This window comes from Peromyscus maniculatus, chromosome 23 (genome assembly GCF_049852395.1).
Source record: "Peromyscus maniculatus bairdii isolate BWxNUB_F1_BW_parent chromosome 23, HU_Pman_BW_mat_3.1, whole genome shotgun sequence".
Classification (NCBI taxonomy): Eukaryota; Metazoa; Chordata; class Mammalia; order Rodentia; family Cricetidae; genus Peromyscus; species Peromyscus maniculatus.
Genome location: NC_134874.1, coordinates 3,396,846 through 3,416,176, shown reverse-complemented (window position 1 = coordinate 3,416,176; position 19,331 = coordinate 3,396,846). Strand labels below are relative to the sequence as shown.

Sequence of the window (19,331 nt, the reverse complement as noted above, 5' to 3'; positions counted from 1 at the left end):
CACCCCCCCCCCAGCATTGTTCCTTCTGATCTGGGTCGCTTTGGCTATCCAGGGACTTTGTGGTTCCTTGTGGGTTTTAGAATGTTTCTTTCCACTTTTGTGAAGAATGGGATGGGGGTTTGGATTGGGATTTCACCGAATCTGTAAACTGCTCTTGTTAAAGGTGTCATTTTTCACAGTGTTGATTCTACTAATCCAAGAGCATGGGGGAGAGGTCTTTCTGTTTTCTGGGGTCTTTCTCAGCCTTTCTTCAGAAGTTTAAAGAGCTTTGTTGTAGAGGTCCTTCACCTGTTTGGTTAGGTTTATTCCCGGATATTTGACTTTCTTTGAAGCTGTTGTCAGGGGGAGTGTGTCCATGATCTCTTTCAGCTCTCAGCGTATTTGCTGTAGGAAGGCTGCTGATGCTGTAAGTTCATTAGGTGTCCTGCCACATTGCTGAAAGTGTTGATCATCTCTAGAAGTTTTGTGGTAGGATGTTTAGCATGTCTTATATACAGTGCGGCGTCATCTGCAAATAAGAATAGTTGGATTTCTTTTTTTGTTTGTTTTTTGAGACAGGGTTTCTCTGTGTAGCCCTGGCTGTCCTGGATGTCACTCTATAGATCAGGCTGGCCTCAAACTCACAGAGATCCACCTGCCTCTGCCTCCCGAGTTCTGGGATTCAAGACATGTGCCACCACTGCCTGGCTTAGTTTGGCTTCTTTAGTTTGTGTCCATTTACTTTCCTTCTCTGGACTCTTACCCCAGCTAGTGCTTAAAGTACACATCGAAAAAGAGTGGGGAAGCCAGGCGGTGGTGGTGGTGGTGGTGGTGGCGCACACCTTTAATCCCAGCACTCGGGAGGCAGAGGCAGGCAGATCTCTGTGAGTTTGAGGCCAGCCTGGGCTACAGAGTGAGTTCTAGGACAGCCAGGGCTACACAGAGAAACCCTGTCTCAAAAAATCAAGAAAAGAAAAAGGGAGAAGAAGGAGGAGGAGGAGGAGGAGGAGGAGGAGGAGGAGGAGGAGGAGGAGAAGAAGAAGAAGAAGAAGAAGAAGAAGAAGAAGAAGAAGAAGAAGAAGATGAAGAAGAAAAGAAGAAGAAGAAAAGAAGAAAAAGAAAAGGAGTAGGAACAGTGGACAGTGCTCTCCTTCCTGATTTCAGTGGGGTGGCTTTGAGTTCTTCTCCACTTAGGATGAGGTTGGCTGTGGGTATCTCCTGTAGAGCCTTTATCACGGAGAGACGTGTCCTCTGAGTCCTACTCTCTCTAGGACTTTTATCATGAAGACGTTTTGGGTTCTGTGAAAGGCTATTTCTGAGGACCAGAATGTCTGCTGTGAGATCGTGTCTTCTGTATATGATAGGGGAGCTGCACCCCTGAAATCTAAAAGGATTGGTCACCTACACAAGACCAGAGCAGTGACAGCTGGTTGACAAGCCAGCAAGGACCGGTGAAAACTCGCAAGGCGGCCACCTCTAGATGAAGAGCTACAGGCAATTAACGGAGACTGAGAGAGTATCCGTCTTCCCCAGGAATGAACCCCCCTATTAGGTTACCCAGTCTCAAATGATCAGCCCTAAACACATGCATATAAATGGACTCAGCAGGAAGTACTTATATGCACACCCATAGGCACACACATATGTAACAATAATAATTATTCTTGGCCAGGAATTTGAAAGGAATTGGGGGGTGAGAGCAAGAGGTAGAAATTATGTAAATATAGTACTCATGAATGAAATCCTCAAAAAACTCAATTAAATTTGAAAAAAGAACCTCAACTGATCGGAAGTTCAAGGTCCTCGCCAGCTACACAGTGGATTCAAGGCCGGCCTGGGTCACGAAGGACTGTCCTAACCCTCCACTTATCGATCCGTTCTTTCTCATGGCTGTTTATTTTCTGTAGTTACCATTCACAGAACCCAGTTGTATCTACTGTTTCAAAAATTACCGCATGTAATTCTTTTCCGGGGCTGCAGTATACACCCGCGTGAATATCCTGTAATTGACTAAGCATCCTTTGCTGTTGCACATCTTGCTTGTTTCAGTTTGAAAGTGTGATTAAGAACCTGACACATTCCACACCTCAGCCCAATCCTTCTGCCTCAACACCCCCAAGTTCCCAAACCTCCTCAGTCCGGGGCACCCCTAACTTTTCTACAATATGCACCCCATGCAAGCCAAAGTCCCCAGTGGTAAGGAGTGAGGTCCAAACCATGTGACACCTTTGTCCTGTGCTCAACACTCAGAAGCTGTTTGCTGAAGGAAACCCCATTTCCCTTCGTCCCTCACTTCATGAAATCACCGGTTTGTTGCTGGAGGGCTTCTCTCCAGGTTCCCCAAGCACCGCAGTCCCACAATCCACGTATAAAATAATCACTCAGACGCTTATATCACTTATAAACTGTATGGCCATGGCAGGCTTCTTGCTAACTGTTCTTTTATCTTAAATTAACCCATTTTTATAAATCTATACCTTGCCACGTGGCTGGTGGCTTACCAAAGTCTTTACATGCTGCTTGTCCTGGCGGTGGCTGCAGAGTCTCCCCCCTCAGCCTTCCGCTTCCCAGAATTCTCCTCTCTCCTTGTCCCACCTACTTCCTGCCTGGCAACCTACTTCTTGCCTGGTCACTGGCCATCAGTGTTTTATTTATATAGAGCAATATCCACAGCACTGGTTGTAGACTATACACACCTGTCAGGCCGTGCACGGCTTTGCACACCTCATGATGGGGTTACACAACAGCACCCCCTCATTTCCTGCTTCCTTGAGACTTTCACATAGCCCTTGCTTTTTCATCCCAGCCATGTGTGTGGAGCTGACAGCTGCTGAGTGTTGCCGAGGTCCCCTCCAAATGCTCCACAGCCCACAGTGTCCCCGAGTTGACTAGGAACCCTAGAGGTACCTCAGCAGCTGATTTAGGAACTGTGGTCTTAGCTTTCTTTCTCTTTTGGAAATAGTTTCTCTGTGATAAAGTCAAGCTTCCAATTATCCCGCTGTGTGCAAAGCCTTGAAGAGCTCAGCATTTTGTGTGGCCCTTGATGTTTCTTCCTCTCTCATCTCCACGGTCCATGGCTTTCCTCATCCCCACAGACTCTTGAAGAATCTGCCACAGGCTTTATACTACCTTTTATTTTTGAGACAAAGTCTTGCTCTGTATCCCAGGCTGACCTCCAACTCTCAATCCTCCTGTCTCAGCTGCCCCAGCTGGGATTACAGGTGGGCCCTGCTGTGCCTGGCCTGACACAGACCTTGTGAGGTATTCACAGACATTCTACCTTTGGGGAAGGGTGGAAGACACAGCCTTCTCCTAGCACACACTCTGGGCCAGCATCACTTCTTTATGTTTCCATGGTAACGTGCCGCGGCTTCCTGTAGCGACCCTCATTTTTTACAGCTGGGGAAGCTAAGGTCTGGAGGTGCATGCCTCCTCTCAGAGTCACTCTTTGGGGTGGGAACACCCTAGGGTCCACACCAGGAGCCGCAGGGATCTCCCTCCCCGGGGCTGACCCACAAGGCCGCTCACCAGTGCTGTCTTCTCTTGCAGAAATGGCTGAGCGGCACAATGCGAAGCAGATCCTGCAGCTGGCGCGGGACCTGGTGCACAAAGTGCAGATTCTGATCGAGAACAAGTGAGGGGCCGCAGCGGCCAGGCATCCCTGCTGTCCACCCCTTCCCCTCCTGCAGCCCGGCATGAGGTCCTGCGTCTCTTGGACCAGTGCGGACTTCTGTACAGAGAGCCAGACTCTTGACCTGGGCCGTTGGGCGGTGGGGTAGAGAAGAGCCCGGCTCAGCCTTACGTTTTCCTGTTTGACCAAAGATTGCCCAAGACTGGGATTTCCCCCCTCTTGGGAGTTGGGGTTGTGGGTATGTGGAGGTGGCCTCTGGGCCTGTTGTTCCTCTTCTGTCCCCTGTTCCTCCCTCATCTGTACAGGAGGCCTCTGGGGCTTCCTCTGCATCTGGCAAGGAAGGGCCTCTGAAGGTGTTCCAGAACATTCCTGCCAGGCTGGCTTGGAGCAGGGTCTCCCTTAGGTGTTACTCACATTTGAAGTCCCCGATGTCTTTGAGCATCATCCCTGACTTCGAACCACCGGATGTCACCCTTACCGTCTCCCAAGGTGACCCAAATGTCCCTGCACAGCAGATGTGCCCCACCAGAGAACCACTGGCTTGGGGGAGGGGCTACCAGCTATCCCGTCCATTCTCTTCATGCTGAGGTCTGTTCCATGACCCTGTCAGAAGCACACGGCTTCCTACAGCCCTGCTGGAGTCAGATCTCACACTCTGTGTTTTCTGACTTTTCTCTGCCCACTGCCAGGAGACTCTTTTTTTTTTTTTTTAGGAAGGCATCCTGTGAGTGCCCTGGGGATCCAAGCAGTGTTTGTAGGCGGGAGGTAGGAACTCCTGAGAGCCCGACCCTTCCTACCCTCCCCTAAGGGAGACCTCACAGCCATCACCTGTGGGCCTGGGCTCAGAAGCCTGCAGATGTGTGTGTCTGTGGAAGTCTGCATATGTGTGTGTTTGTGGAAGCCCTGCTCAGGTACACTAGTCTTCTCTAAGCACTTTGTTCTCTCGGGGCAGAGGAGGGATGAGCCAGGGGTTGGCCCGTGGCGGGATTGGTCTGTGTTCCATGATGGTGAGCTGGGACTGAGGCTCATGAAGTGGGGCTGAGAATGGTTCCTCTACACCTTCCTACCAAGACCCACTGATCCACACACCGACCCCGAATGAGCTTTTGGACCTGCCCACTGTCCCTCAGTAGAGCGGTCTGTGGGTACAGCAGAAATCAAGAGTCATAACGGAATCTCATCCCCAGGACCTACATACATCCTCTGGGGCAATCAAGGAATAGCAAGTAGGAATTCATAGAGAGGAGACATGAGTCGTTTGGAACATCCCCAGGGGGTGCCTTGAACCCCAACTCTGCAGGCTTGTGATGTCCTCTCTCGTCAGCCCTCCTGAGTCAAAACCTTTGCCCTCCACCCAGCGGGTAGGGTGGACAGAGAGAGAGCCCTGAATGGATCTCCATGGACAGCCCCACGTGTGCCCAGGGCAGCAGGAAGGGAGGCCACCTGGTGACCACGGTCGCCTCCCAGCCAGATCCCCCCCCCCCCCCCCCCCCCCGGCTTCCCATGATGGGAGGAGAAAGGGTCGTCCGATAAACGTTGATTTTGCCACGGGGCCGCTGGCACAAGGGGGTGGTATTTTAGCACAGCTGGGTCCGGACCTCCTGACCCTGATTTATTTTTGTAACCGGCCAGTGTGGAGTAGAGCACAAGGATCTCCCTCCGACCCGCGTCGTGCCTCCCGAGCGCGTGTGCTTGTGGTTCTGAGTGCCTCGTATTTATTCCACTTACCAGCTGATGTCTGTGTGTTGTGTTTTCTCCTGTCCTGGAGCTGGGCCTCGGGGGAGTGTCCCCCCACCCCTGCCCAGGGAGTTCTCTTCTTAGTGTTGCCCAAGTGTCTTGTAAGTGTTTTCTGAAGAGGTGGCTCTATTCAGAGCAAATATAGCCGAGTGGAAAAACCTAAGTGTGGGTCTAGTTATTTTGCTGTTTCTTTGAGTTTTTTTTTTTTGTTTTTGTTTTTGTTTTGACAAGGTCTCACTGTGCAGCCCTAGCTGGCCTGGAACTTGCTCTCTAGAGCAGACTGACCATGAACACAAGAGATTCCTTTGCCTTTGCTTCCCAAGTGCTGGGATTAACGGTGTGTGCCACCACGTCCAGCATTTGTGTAGGGGTGTGTGTGTGGGGGGGGGGTGGACAGGGTTTCATGTACCCCAGGCTAGCCTTGGCCTTCCTTTCCAGCAGAGGCTGGCTGAGGCTGGGTTTGAACTTCTGATCCCCCTAAGTGCTGTGATTATAGGCAGGCCCTATCTCATCTGGGAGGCCCTCACCTTCTCATGTCAGCGTGGTGGGACCAGTCACCTTCCCTCCCCCTCCCCCTCCTCTCCCAGGGGAGGCCCCAGTAGAAGGGGGGTTGGCCAAAGCGGGGCAGCGGGAGGGGGTGCTGTCCATTTCTGACCTTGGCAGACACTCTTTTCTCCAGTCCGATGACCAAGGAGGTTCTCCCTGACCCTGAACCTACATCGTCATCCCTCATGTCCAAGTCTCTCACTGGGTGTGATTCTGCACACTGCCCAAGGCATAGTGTCCTGCTTACCACCCAAGGCACAGTGTCCCGCTCACCTGCAGAGGCACAGTGTCCTACTCAACTCCAGAGGCACAGTGTCCCACTCACCTCCAGAGGCACAGTGTCCCGCTCACCTCCAGAGGCACAGTGTCACGCTCACCACCAGAGGCACAGTGTCCCGCTCACCTCCAGAGTTACAGTGTCCTTACACCAACTTACTTTTAAAAGCACAAAGAGGAAGCCAGAACTTTTGGCACAGGCAGCAGGAAACTGTGAGAATGATTGTTTGAAATGCTCTCTCTCCGCAGAGACTCTGAGCCCAGAGCCCTCTGCCCTTTCCTTCATAAAGCAAAGCCACTCAACTGCCAGCCACAGGACGGACTCCCACAGTTACCCTCAAGGACACGCCCCCAGTGTCCCCCCCCCCCCCCCAGTGATCCAAACACCTCCCTCTCAGCCCTGTCTTTTTAAGGGTCCATTGCCTCCTCCTCACACTAAGCTGGCAGCATTTAAGATTCAAACTAGGATGTTGAGGAAGAGAGTCCAGTGTGGGCAGCTTAGTGGGCAAAATACTTAATAACCCAAGGACCTGAGTTTGGTCTCCAGGACCCACATAAAAAAGCTAGGTGTGGCCCTACACATCTGGAATGCCAGTGCCAGAGAAATGGGAGATGGAGGAATCCAGTGGCTCCCTGGCCAACCAGCCCTGCCATTGAGATTCACTGTCTCAAAACAGGTGGATGGTGTGTGAACGGACTACGCGACCACTCCGTGGTATGGGAAGGGTGTATTGTTAGATGTGAGGGAGAGATCAGTCGGAGGCATCAGGAAGGGTCCAGAGCAGAGGAAGAAGTAGGCTGAACATAGCCAACCGACTGGACGTGGCTGGGGCTGTCTGCAAGAGACGGGGAAATAACAGGGGTAGAGGACAGAGAAAACACAGTGAGATTAGCAGGGGCATAGTGGGTAGTTAGAATAGCTACGCTATAAGAAGGGTGAGTAGCTAGGGGAGGGGAGGGCCAGGAGACTGTTGTCGGAGCTTTGAGGTATATAACAAGTGCTTGTGAGTGTGGACTGAGGGAGCCTGGAGGCCGGCACAGACCTTGATTATGCTGATAGGCACCACGGTTAATAATATACTAACTGGAGAGCCATATGTCCTTTTTGTCAGAGGTAAGGAAAATGACTAATTTTGGTAAAGGGGAACCAGCTTCCCAGGTCCCTGAGGAATTCTGGCTTTGATCTAACCACCAGGAAGCCGCCTGTAGCCCAGGTTGAGCTCATTTCTGGATATTTGGACTGCCCTTTGGAGTTCAGGGACTTGGAGTTTCCTTTGGACCTGACAGATGGTACCCAAGGAACAGCACTCCAGGCTGACCTCTGGCCTCACACGTTCGTGCTCCACACTAGAACACACACACACACACACACACACACACACACACACACACACAGAGAGAGAGAGAGAGAGAGAGAGAGAGAGAGAGAGAGAGAGTTAATGGAGAGAAAGGATGTGAGAAGCATTGAAGATACACCACAGCCCAGTGAGGATCGTGTCCCAAGCTGTAAAGGAGGAATGGAAATAGGGGTCACTTTCTCACAGTGCCAAATGAACTGGGGTCGTCTGTCCCTGTCTGCCCTCTGGGGACTTCGGACCCCAGCTCTACAGGACGACCCTCCAAGCCATCTGCCCCCATCTCTGTCAGGCCAGCTGTGTCCATCTGCAAAGATCGTCCCAGCGGGGCTTGTGGACGGCTGACCTGAAAGCTCAGGCTCACCCCGTATCCCCAGTAAAGAAAAGAGAGCAAAGAGTGCTGGTGCTCGGCCCCCCCTCCTTTTTACACACTCCAGGATCCCAGCCCAGGGAGTGGTACCAACCATTGTGGGCAGCTGGGCCCTCATTTCCTGCAGACAAGGCAGTCCCCCACAGGCCTGTCCAGAGGTCTGTCTTCCAGGTGATTCTAGAGCCTGTCAAATGGATGACAGATTAGTGGTCTCAGGGGGTTTGGTTGTTGGTTGGTTTTACTCTTTGGGGGGGCCGTCACCCAGCTCCCAAATAAACACACACGTGGAGGTTTATATATTTAACTATAAATGTCCGGTCTTAGCTTGGCTTATTTCTTGCCAGCTTTTCTTAACTTTAAATTAATCCCATCTAGCTTTTGATTTGGGCTTTTACCTTTCTTTATTTCTGTATACCTTTTGTTATTTCTTATTCCGTGGCTTGCTGTGTAGCTGGGTGGCTGTCCTCTGATGTCCTCCTCCTTCTCTGGCTACTTCTTTTTTTTTTCTACCAGATTTCTCCTTCTATGTATTCTGTCTACCTGCCAACCCCACCTATCCTTCCTTCTGCCTTGCTGTTGGCTGTTCAGCTCTTTATTAGACCAACCAGGTGTTTTAGACAGGCACAGTAACACAGCTTGACGGAGCTAAACAAATGCAACATAAACAAAATAACACACCTTAAAATGATATTCTACAGCAGGTTTATTCTGGTCCACGGTGCCCATCGTGGTGGGGAAGGTATGGCGGCCAGAGTGAGAAGCAGCTGGTCACTCTGCATGCACAGGCAGGAAGCAGAGGGAGATGAACGCTGGTGCTCAGCTCACCTTCTCATTTTTGTGCAGTTCGGGAGCCCAGCCCCCGGCATGGTGCTGCACGTTCAAGTGCATCTTCCCAGCCTGCTCAACCTCATTACGAAAGTCTCTCACTGGCATGCCCGAGGCTGCTTCCTGACGTGATTCCTGGTCCTGTCAACTGGACAATCAACATAAAACATCACAGACAAGAAGTCTAGAGACAGGGCTGGAGAGATGAGTCAGAGGTTAGGAGCATTGGCTGCTCTTCCAGAGGTCCTGAGTTCAATTCCCAGCAACCACATGGTGGCTCACAACCATCTGTAATGAGATCTGGTGCCCTCTTCTGGCCTGCAGGGATACATGCAGACAGAACACTGTATACATAATAAATAAATAAATTGTTTTTTAAAAAAGTCTAGAGACAGACAGGCAGGCAGACATCAGAAACAGATGGAAGGCCTCTGAGCCCCCAGAAATAGCAGGGTTTCCTCATCAGTGTTCTACTCATGTGGAGGGTGGGATGGGTTCTGAGCCCCTCCCAGCAGGGGACAGCATCCTGCACACAACAGATTCACTAAACAGCTCCTGGGAAATAAAGACACTCAAATTCCGAAGGAGAGGAGGAATTATAAGGGACGAGAGAAAAAAAGAATTTGCCCACACAAGAGGGTGTCAGATTAGATGGGTGTGGTGGTGCACACCTTTGATCCCAGCATGTGAAAAGCAGAGGTAGACAGATCTCTGTGAGTTTGAGGCCAGCCTGGTCTACATCAAGAGTTCCAGGACAATCAGGGCTACATCATGAGACCCTGTCTCAAAACAAATCAAAACAAAAACAAAAAGCGTTTTGGATTAGACAGCCATCTTTCCAGGGTTGCTCTCTGTGCTTTCTGCCCATATATTTAATTCTCACCTAGTCCCCTTAGTGCTGTGAGCCAGGGACACCGTGACAGACATGGCACAACATGTTCCATTTACATGTGGCAAATCAAAGTCCTTCATAACAACTCCACTAAGTAGGCATCAGGCCAACCTCCAATTTACCAAAGAATAAATGAGTCCAGAAAGGGAAAGTGATTTGCCTGAGGTCACACAGCAGGGAAGCAGAGGAGGTGGGATGTGAACATGTATGTAACAATTTCATATGACTGTAGAGTAGCTTGTTCTTGTTTGTCTTTTGCTTTTCCTGAGTGATGCTCCTTTGCTTATTCTGACACGAGAGTGATTCCCCGAGTGTCACTAGAGGAGGGGGTGGCTGTCCTCTGGATCGCGGTCACTCGAGGCCATCTGATGACAACAAGCAGGCTGGTGAGGACCGTGTTGAACATGGCCGTGGCGTAGCCCCAGCTCAGCTGGCATGTTCTGCCGTAGTATGTGCGGGAGCCTTCACAGACTTCTTTGGCTAATGGGGAAGCCAGAGTGGCTGGAAAAACCAGTAGACCTACAAGGGTGGAGGCCGCTGGGGGCAGCAGAAAAGGAAAGTCAGTGTTTGGGCAAAGGCTTCTGGGATGACCTACCGTTCCAGGACTCACCCAATACCCTGCCACGCCCTACCACCACTACATATCCATCCATCTATCCACCAATCATCCAACTATCAATTCATCCATCCTTCCATGCACCTACCTACCCACTCACCCACCCATCCATCTACCCACCCACCTACCCACCCACACATTCATCCACCCACCCATCCATGCACCTACCCATCTATCCACCCATCCATCCACCATCTACCCACTCACCCATCCATCCATCCATCCATCCACCCACCCATCCATCCACCCACCCATCCATCCACCCACCCATCCATCTACCCATCCACCCATCCACCCATCCATCCATCCATCCACCCACCCATCCATCTACCCACTCATCCATCATTCACCCACCCATACATACATACATACACCCATCCATCTACTCTCCCACCTACCCACGCATACATTCACCCACCTACTCATCCATCATCCATCCATCCATCCATCAAATACATCCAACTATCAATTCATCCATCCTTCCAACCACCTACCCACCCATCTACCCATCTTACTCATCTACCCACCTTCCTGCTCACCTACCCATCTACCCATCTCTCTGTGCATGCACCCACTCATCCATCCATCGACCCATCTCTCCATCCACCCACTAGAGACTGAGGCACACACACATCATGCCCAAGGTCCTAGGTTCCCTCTCTATACCATGCATACAGGAAATTATGTTTCAGAGTTTCTGCGATGTGCTTTGCGAATGTTTAAGTGAAAATCGACCCCCAGGAAAGAGCTCTGCCAGAGAGTGATACTTTGTTTCTGCCCAGCTTGTCACCCTCCTCACTCCCCCACCCCCACCCCCAGAGCATCAGGGTAGATCCTGGGGTGTCAAATTGCAGATTCCTGGGGAGCTTCCATACTATGTATCGAGATGTATTCTTCCCAAGAATCCATTGCAAAATAGAGGCAAAAGAAACTCCCGTGGGGACAGTAAGGCTAGAAATAAAATGAACAGACAGCTGGGCGGGGCTGGGGGTGGGGGGTTCCTCCCACTGAGAAGGAGAAAGCAGCTCCCTGCTCGGAAGGTCCAAGCAGATTCCTGCAGAGATGGGAGAGGACCGTGGCATGAGTGTGGGATTACAGCATCAGAGAGAAGCCGGCAGCTGGAAAGGTGAGGCCAGGACGGGGAGGGCTGAGGCAGGAGAGAGAGAGACACTTGGGTTTCCCTCTGCCTGCCATGGGAAGCCCTTGGAAGGTGGATAAGCCAGTCGGCTGCTTGGGTCTGGTTTCCCTCAGCTGGGCTTGTCTGTGGGGCAGGAGGGCAGGGGGAGGACACGTTGGCCAGTGCAGGAGAGGAAGCGGGAACCCCAGCCTGTGGGGCCTTGTTATTCTGGCCTGGGTGGGAGGGGTAGAGGGTGAGTTAGATGAGAGCCACCGTGGGGCTCAGGCCACCCCACCCAGAGGCTCCCAGCGACCTAGAGAAGAGCCACCCTTCTCCACTGAAGCCGAAGGGAAGCGAGGACTGGACCCCAGCACCTTCTCGGCTCTTGATTGGGCATCCTTGGGTGGCGCACCGCCTATCCAACCGTGCAGTGGTAGCTCTGGTAAACAAGGTACAGAACGGATGGACCACAGAGAAACACAGGAGTGGACAGGACGAGGTCAGCTAAGGCCAGGTGTGGGTGGCTTCAACACTGTGTGTCCTCCTGTCCCCAAGTCCTGAATTGCTGAAGGACGGGGGCAGTTCACTGATGGGGTTCACCTCCAAGATCTCAGCACTGTGTGCAGGAGTCTACCTGCTGCTGCCTGCACCATGGGTGTTGGACCAGGGCCCCTCCCAGGATACAACCTTCTCGGGGCCAGTGCCCAGGCCAGAAGGAGAAGAGCGCTAAAGGCCAGCAGGACCCAGCCTCCCAGGAGCATTGCAGCCGAGACCTTCGGGAGAGAGGAGAGGGAGGTGGGATGGGGCACGTGGCAATCACTCTGCCTATTGCCCAGTGAGTCCCTGAAATGATCCCAACAGCTATGTGTTATTATAACCCCATTTCCCCTATAAATAGAGATTGTAAGCCCTTTGCCTTAAGACACACAGCTAATCAAATAAACAGAAGCAGAATCCGGGTCAGTGAACCACTACATCCTGCCCTTATTAAGCACTTGCTAGCATCGCCAGGAGGAGCCCCTAATCTGCAATGTCAGCTTTGTGATCCATTTTGAAGGCTGTATAATATTCCTCCTAGGTGCTGGATTAAGTACCTGCTCATCACCCTCCCCACTGTTGATTGCCATGACATGCGTAACCATAACGACTTGAACACCTCATCTTTCATTTATTAACCCCCCGCAGTGCTTAGAGTGGAGTCATGTCGGGGGATGCAGGTTGTATATTGCAGAGCCGCCCCAGATTTGCTTGTGGATGGCAGCGATTTCCTAGCAGGTGGCAGTATGGTGTCTTGAAGAAGGTGATTTTTCCTGGCTTGCACAAAGGTTCTCAAGGGCTAAGAGCTGCCTCTAGACAGAGTCCACCCTACCCGATGCCTGCAGAGCCCAAAGCTCAGAGTTGTAGCCCAGAACCCTATGGAAGGTTCTTTGGGTGTTTCTGACAGTTTCTGGGCTTGAGAAACCATGTGCTCACACACTGGGACAGCTGGTGGTAAGCTACGGACGCTCGGAGCCCACTCCTCAGGAGCCAGCAGCCCTGGGAGAACTGTGTCTCACCTTCCAGGCCAAGCCAGGCATGTCCTTCGGGGACCCAAAGGTCACACAGCTCTGGTTCCAGCGGTCACCCTGTGGCCAGGAGCAGTACACAAAGACACCATAGGAGAAGGAAGAGCTCTGGAACCAGGCAGGGGAGACCAGGCTGAGGCCAGACATGCCTGTGAGGGAGAGTCCTAGGGCAGCCCACACGCCGACCTCCATCAGGAACGTGGCTGGTCTAGGGGTCAAGACAAGATGAGAGGTGAAGAGGGTACAATGAGGTGACCCAGCCCGGGGACACACCAGTCCCCGTTCATTTGCTCACTCACACACACACACACACACACACACACACACACACACACAACACACAGGCATACCTTTTTCCGTCTCCTGCGACTGGTTAATCTCGACTGTCGGTTTGACAAGTTCTACAACCAGCAAGCCTCCGTGAGAGGTCATCTAGAGGTCATCCTGAATGGTGGGTGATGTGAAGCTGGGGGCCTAGGCTGAATAAAAAGGAGAAAGTGAAGCCGGGCAGTGGTGGTGCACACACACCTTCAACCCCGGCACTTGGGAGGCAGAAGCAGGCAGATCTCTGAGTTCAAGGCCAGCGGGATCTATGGAGCAAGTTCGAGGACAACCAGGGCTACACAGAGAAACCCTGTCTCAAAAAACAAACAGAAAGGAAGAAAGGAAGGAAGGAAGGAAGGAAGGAAGGAAGGAAGGAAGGAAGAAAAAGAGAAAGAGAAAGAGAAAGAGAAAGAGAAAGAGAAAGAGAAAGAAAAAGAGAAAGAGAAAGTGATCTAAGCAGCATCCTTTGCCTCTGTCTGCTTCCTGCTGCAGATGTCATGGCTGCCCCTCCTGCCCCTCCTGCCCCTCCTGCCCCTCCTGTCCCTCCCTCCTGCCCCTCCTGCCCCCTCTTCCACCGTGGACACTGCATCCTCAGACTGTGAACCAGAATAAGCCTGTTCTTCAAGTTACCTCTAGTCAGGTAGTTGACCACAATAAGAAAATTCACGTCTTCCTTGTCCAAAAGGACAGCCCTGTCCAGCAGCGCGGCATCCCTGAAGCCCCATACCCCCAGGCTGGGTTTCTGTCCCGCCCACCAGCTAACTGCTCTCCATGGAGGGCCTGGGACTTGTCCATTGTTCAGGGTAGACTAGGCTCTGGCGGGGGTTTGGGCAGCTGGTGCAGCTGACGATTTTGGGAGTCTGTGAACTCCGTCTGCTCCTGTCCCGTGGGATGTCATTGTTCCCGGGTTCATTCTTATTGCCACCAAGATCCTGCCTCCTCACACCTGCCTAGTTCCATGCTGGGAACCATGGGGGAATAACAGAGATGTTCAGTCTCCTGCAGAATTGCTGTGAGCATTTGGGAATGTGGACCCATGATCCCTGGAGTCCTGATAGACTTTGGTATTATCTTAGTTCACTTTCTGTTGTTATAACACAATATTGCAGACTGCATCATTTATTTAAAAAAAAATCATTTGATTCATGATGTTGGGAAGACCAAAAGTACTGTGTGGCATCTACTCAGAGTCTGACAAAATGTCCAGAATCTCCCTTCCAGAATCTCCCCTTCCAGAATCTCCTCTTCCCCTCTCCTCCATCTCCTTCTTCTTGTTCATTGTTTTATGGTGTGCATGCCTGCCTGTATATGTATGTGTGGGCATGCATGAGCATGTAGTCACATGTATACAGAGGCCAGAGGTGTGATTCCTCAGGAGTATTCACTGTTTTTTTTTTTAGATTTATTTATTTATTATGTATACAGAAGAGAGTGCCAGATCTCATTACAGATGGTTGTGAGCCACCATGTGGTTGCTGAGAATTGAACTCAGGACCTCTGGAGGAGCAGTCGGTGCTCTTAACCTCCGAGCCATCTCTCCAGCCCCACTGTTTTCGTTTTTGAGGCAGGGTCTCTCCCTGGGACCTGGAGCTTGCTCATTAGCTTGCTGGCTGACCATGGAGCCCCAGGGTCCATCCACCGCCTTCTGCCTCCCTAGTGCTGGGTTTGCAAGCATGCACTCACTGCACCCGGCTTTTGTCTGTTTGTTTTTTTGAGAAAGGGTCTGGTTGTCCTGGACTCCATATGCAAATGGGGCTGGCCTCAACTCAGTGATGGGGCTGCCTCTGCCTCTCCTGGGCTCAAAAGCATGTGCCCACACTCAGCAACACCTGGGTGTTTTACATGGTTTTGGGGGGCGGGGCTTGCACAGGAGCACTGACTGCCTGATCAGCCCCCCTCTCTTCCTCCTCCTACAGAACCACTAACTAACCATCCTGGGGCCCCACCCTCCTGACCTCACTAGCCCATGTTGACCTCTCCATGGCCTCACCCCCAGACGCCATCGACACAGGAATTTGAAGTTTCCAGCAGGGGAGTTTTGAGGGGTACCTCCCAATCAAGACCCGTTTTCTTTTTTTTTTTTTTTTTCTTTTTTTTTTTTTTTTTTTCGAGACAGGGTTTCTCTGTGTAGCTTTGCGCCTTTCCTGGAGCTCACTTGGTAGCCCAGGCTGGCCTCGAACTCACAAAGATCCGCCTGCCTCTGCCTCCCAAGTGCTGGGATTAAAGGCGTGCGCCACCACGCCCGGCAAGACCCGTTTTCTAAAGAAAAGTAAAATTAAATTAAAAACAACAACAATAACAATAAAAAGCAAAGGGGGCTTAAAGTAGAGCCTTACCTAAGTAACACAGGCTGTCTTCTGGTCCAGGCTGGAAGGAGTCTTGCCCTGGTGCTGGTGGTGGTGGTGGCGCGCCCTGTTCAAGCTCCCTCAGGCCTAAGTCAGAAAGTGGGTCCCCACCAACGGCAAATGGCCTGGGATGCAGCTGTAGAACTTGGGGGTTCCCAGAGCCCAGTAGGGCTTAAACGTGACCGGGAATCCTAGCCTCTAACCTGAGATCCGGGCCAAGATGGCCACAGCTACAGGCCATAGTTTCTTCATGTGTCTAAGAAGCACACAGGTCCCAGCGTGTGTCGTACAGAGGAGCTGGACATCTGGGCTTGGGAGTGTGTCTCAATCCTGGTAAGTGGAAGGGGAGACTTCTGTGGGGATGGGGAGAGATCGGCCTGGGCGGAAGGGCACAGTCAGGTTGCGAGAGCTTTTCGCTCTGGGATTAGTTAGCAATCTCTCTGAGGCTGCTAGCCAGCACATGAGGACTCATCCCTTGGGTGACAAAGGACTTATTTTTCCCCTTTCCCCCACACCTCCCATGGGTCAGCTGATCTCAGGGGTGTAATTTCAGGCCAAAGAGACTGGGGAGCGGAGCCCGGCAGCCCGTCCTCCACCGTCCCAGGGTGCCCTGGTGTCTCTGGGTCCTTGAAAAGACTCGATAAGCCTCAGCATCACCTTGGAAAATCACAGCCACTGAACAGGTGCCCAGGAAGCTAAGCGAGGCTCTACAACCCCAAAGCACATTCCACCAGGCTCCAGTTACTGGTATCCACCTACAGGGAGCCTGAATGAGACAGAGTGGATGCTTTCTCCTTTGTCTAGATCTGACTTTTCAATTTCATTTAAAAAAAGATTATGCCTATGGGGAGTGGGTGTCGGTGTGCACGTGGAGGTCAGAGAACAACTTAAGGGAGGTCATTTCCTCCTGCAACCAAGCTCAGGTTAACAGCTTTGGCTGGTAAGCACCTTTACATGCTGAGTCATCCTGCTGGCCCCTAGGGCTGAAGGAATCCCGGGCTAGCAACCGGTGAGTGATGCGATTCTACCCACAGGTGTTGGTAAAGTTGAGGCTCAGACTCAAACTCATAGAGCAGGCCTTCTGCCTTTCATCTTAAAGTTCTTGGAGACACTAAGGATTTAAATCAGAGGCCGGCACTCCAGTATCCTCCAGATTTTGCCAAGGCTAGGGCATCGGCCACTGTCCCACCAGCTCCAGCCAGGACACAAAGATGGTCCAAGAGAAAGACCTGTCCCCAACAGTCTCAGGAGAGAAGAGGGACACAGAGGTGGCCGCTGGGAACTTCCTTTGTGAAGCTAAGTCCTATTCTTCTCTGGACTTGGATGTCCTTGTTTATAGAAGGAAGGCATTTGGAACCCGGTCCTTTAACTGTTAAGTCCTGAGCCCGCAGTGACCCCCACCCCCACCCCGCAACCAACCTCAATACGACATAGTGGGGAACATGACGTCATCTGTTTCTTCATGGAGCTTAGGGTCATGTAAGCAAGACAGGGCCATAGACATAATACTATGGCCTCTATATCCATCCATCCATCCATCCATCCATCCATCCATCCATCCATCCATCCAACTATCCATCCATCCAACTATCCATCCATCCATCCATCCAACTATCCATCCATCCAAATATCCATCCATCCAACTATCCATCCATCCAACTATCCATCCATCCAACTATCCATCCATCCATCCATTCATCCAACTATCCATCCATCCATTCATGCATCCATCCATCCATCCATCCATCCATCCATCCATCCATCTACCCATCCATCCATCCACCCACCCATCCATCCATCCATCCATCCATCCATCCATCCATCCATCCATCCATCCATCCATCCATCCATCCACTCATGTACCTATCCAATGCAGCAAACCACCCACTCATGCCTGCAGCTATCCTTCCATCCATCCCATTAATCATTAGGTGTCTAGTACATCCCAGAGTCCTAGGTGCTAGGAACTGAACATCGAACAAGTTAGCCACAGTCTCTCTCTCCAGTGGACCCTGCCCCTGACTGGGGAAGAGAGGAAATAAGTCCAAATATAAAGCAGATGCTTGGACTCGGCGTATGAGAGGAAGCGGTGGGGGTGGCGGTGGGGGGGGGGGGGGACCTGGGATGGTTGTGTGGCATTAGGGGAGTCTGAACCCGGCCCCAGATGAGGAATGGCTGCATCAGAGGAAGCAGTGGCTGAACAGGAGCCTGGGGCAGTTGAACCGTATGCATGGCAGAGCTGCATGGGACAAGGCACCAAGGAAGGGCACCAGGCTGCCAGGAGAGACCCGAGGACAGGGTCCTTCAAGACATGGACTCTTTCAGTTACCAGTCTTAGCGTTGGGAGGTATGGGTTCCTTTGAAAATATGATTTAAACCCGTGGCTGTGTTCCACATTCAGGCTCCATACCCCATAGAGAACCAAGCACACAAGAGTGTACTAGTTCAGGGTTCCTCTTACAGCCCCCTGAAAACCTGTTGGGGCCCCTAAGCGATGCCTGGGGTCAGCCCAGCTCCTCCCCCTCTCCTCACCTCAGATGGCCCTTCTGTCCAGGGTCCCCACACCTCGGGTCAGGCCTCTCCAAGGTTACCTTCTCCACGTGACCTCCCCTTGCTCCAGCTCTGTCCTTAAACATAAATCTGTGAGCTTTTAAAAGGTCCCTTTTCCTTTAAGGGTCACATTCAGGCTGGTAAGCAGAGCAGGGTCACGTGAGGAACTGGTCTGAGAAGGGTGTGTAAACACAGGCGTGTTTTCCTTCCTGGTTCCCAAAATCAATACTTTTCACTCTGTGCGGACTGAGGGGCGGCTGAGAGTGGAACTCCAGACCCAAATAGGATGGGGGGAGGGGCTTTCCTGGGTAGGAGGAGGCACAGATAAGGCTACCTGAGCAATTGTTAAATAAAGGGAGCTTACTCCTCTTTGTTCTAAATGATGAAAACGCAACCAAAAAAAAAAATATGGAATACACCTCCAAGAGGCTCAGGTAGAAAGGAGAAATGGATAGACGCACACAACTGAGAATTCTACGGTGCAGCTTCGGGCACAGTTCAATCCAGGTAAATAAACAATGTCAATCACTCAGTCTCTCACAAGGTGCCACACTCATGCCTAGGAAAAGCTCATAGAGTGGACGGGATGGGAGTGCACACCCGCTGACATCATCAAAAGCGGTGTTTCCTCCCCAAATTAAGGACAGAAGACCTCAGCTCGATCCAGTGTGCAGCCTTGACCAGGCTCCTCCAGCGGCGGGATGTGGGGCTACTGAGGTGAATCAATCCCTCGTCTCCTCATTCATACATCCACTTCCTTTCTTTAAATCGGTGTTTGCTAGAGAGCCCTGGAAACTTGTGGGTCCCAGATCTGCTGTTACCAGCTGTAACTGGCCTGACTGGGCTCTGTCCTGCCCAGCCTCTGCTGGCCTCTCCTTGCAGGGAGGGTAAATGCCCTGGCACCCCAACCTGTCTGGCTCAGTCAGCAGTGACATGGCCTGATGGTGACCCTGTCTCAAAAAACAAAACAAAACAAAACAAAACAAAAAAAAAACAATTGAATAATAACAATAACAGCAGCAGCAGCAACAACAATAATAAATAATAATAGAGAGATTCCAGCAGTTCTAACAACTTACAGGATGAGACTGAAGCCCACACATGGACGCGTCAATGGTGAGTGTGGGTGGGTATGGCTGGGACTGCTTAGATGTGCATATCTGTAGTCATTATATAAAGTTAATTTGCAGGGCTGGAGAGATG

At 51.6% G+C, this 19,331-nt stretch overlaps 2 protein-coding genes across 3 annotated transcripts in view; one reads left to right on the top strand and one right to left on the bottom strand.

Moving 5' to 3' along the window:
* Sgsm1 (small G protein signaling modulator 1) overlaps positions 1-5,509 on the top strand; it is a 73,833-nt gene extending 68,324 nt beyond the window's left edge. Inside the window, exon 25 of one of the 2 annotated variants that reach the window (XM_076561187.1) lies at positions 3,529-5,509. In XM_076561187.1, coding sequence (XP_076417302.1) covers positions 3,529-3,617 — 89 coding nt within the window. In that variant the 3' untranslated portion in view covers positions 3,618-5,509. The remainder of the gene's footprint in view (positions 1-3,528) is intronic. The other variant, XM_042267636.2, reaches the window with a different exon arrangement.
* Positions 5,510-8,592: 3,083 nt separating this feature from the next.
* Lhfpl7 (LHFPL tetraspan subfamily member 7) lies at positions 8,593-18,277 on the bottom strand. The gene is made up of 7 exons (XM_042268429.2): positions 18,111-18,277; positions 15,570-15,908; positions 15,224-15,303; positions 13,260-13,388; positions 12,901-13,117; positions 11,979-12,117; positions 8,593-10,148 (listed from the first exon to the last, which is right to left on the bottom strand). Exons 5-7 carry the CDS (start codon positions 13,099-13,101, stop codon positions 9,895-9,897), a joined length of 594 nt encoding a protein of 197 aa, XP_042124363.2. The 5' UTR covers positions 13,102-13,117; positions 13,260-13,388; positions 15,224-15,303; positions 15,570-15,908; positions 18,111-18,277; the 3' UTR covers positions 8,593-9,894.
* Between the last annotated feature and the right edge of the window lie 1,054 nt (positions 18,278-19,331).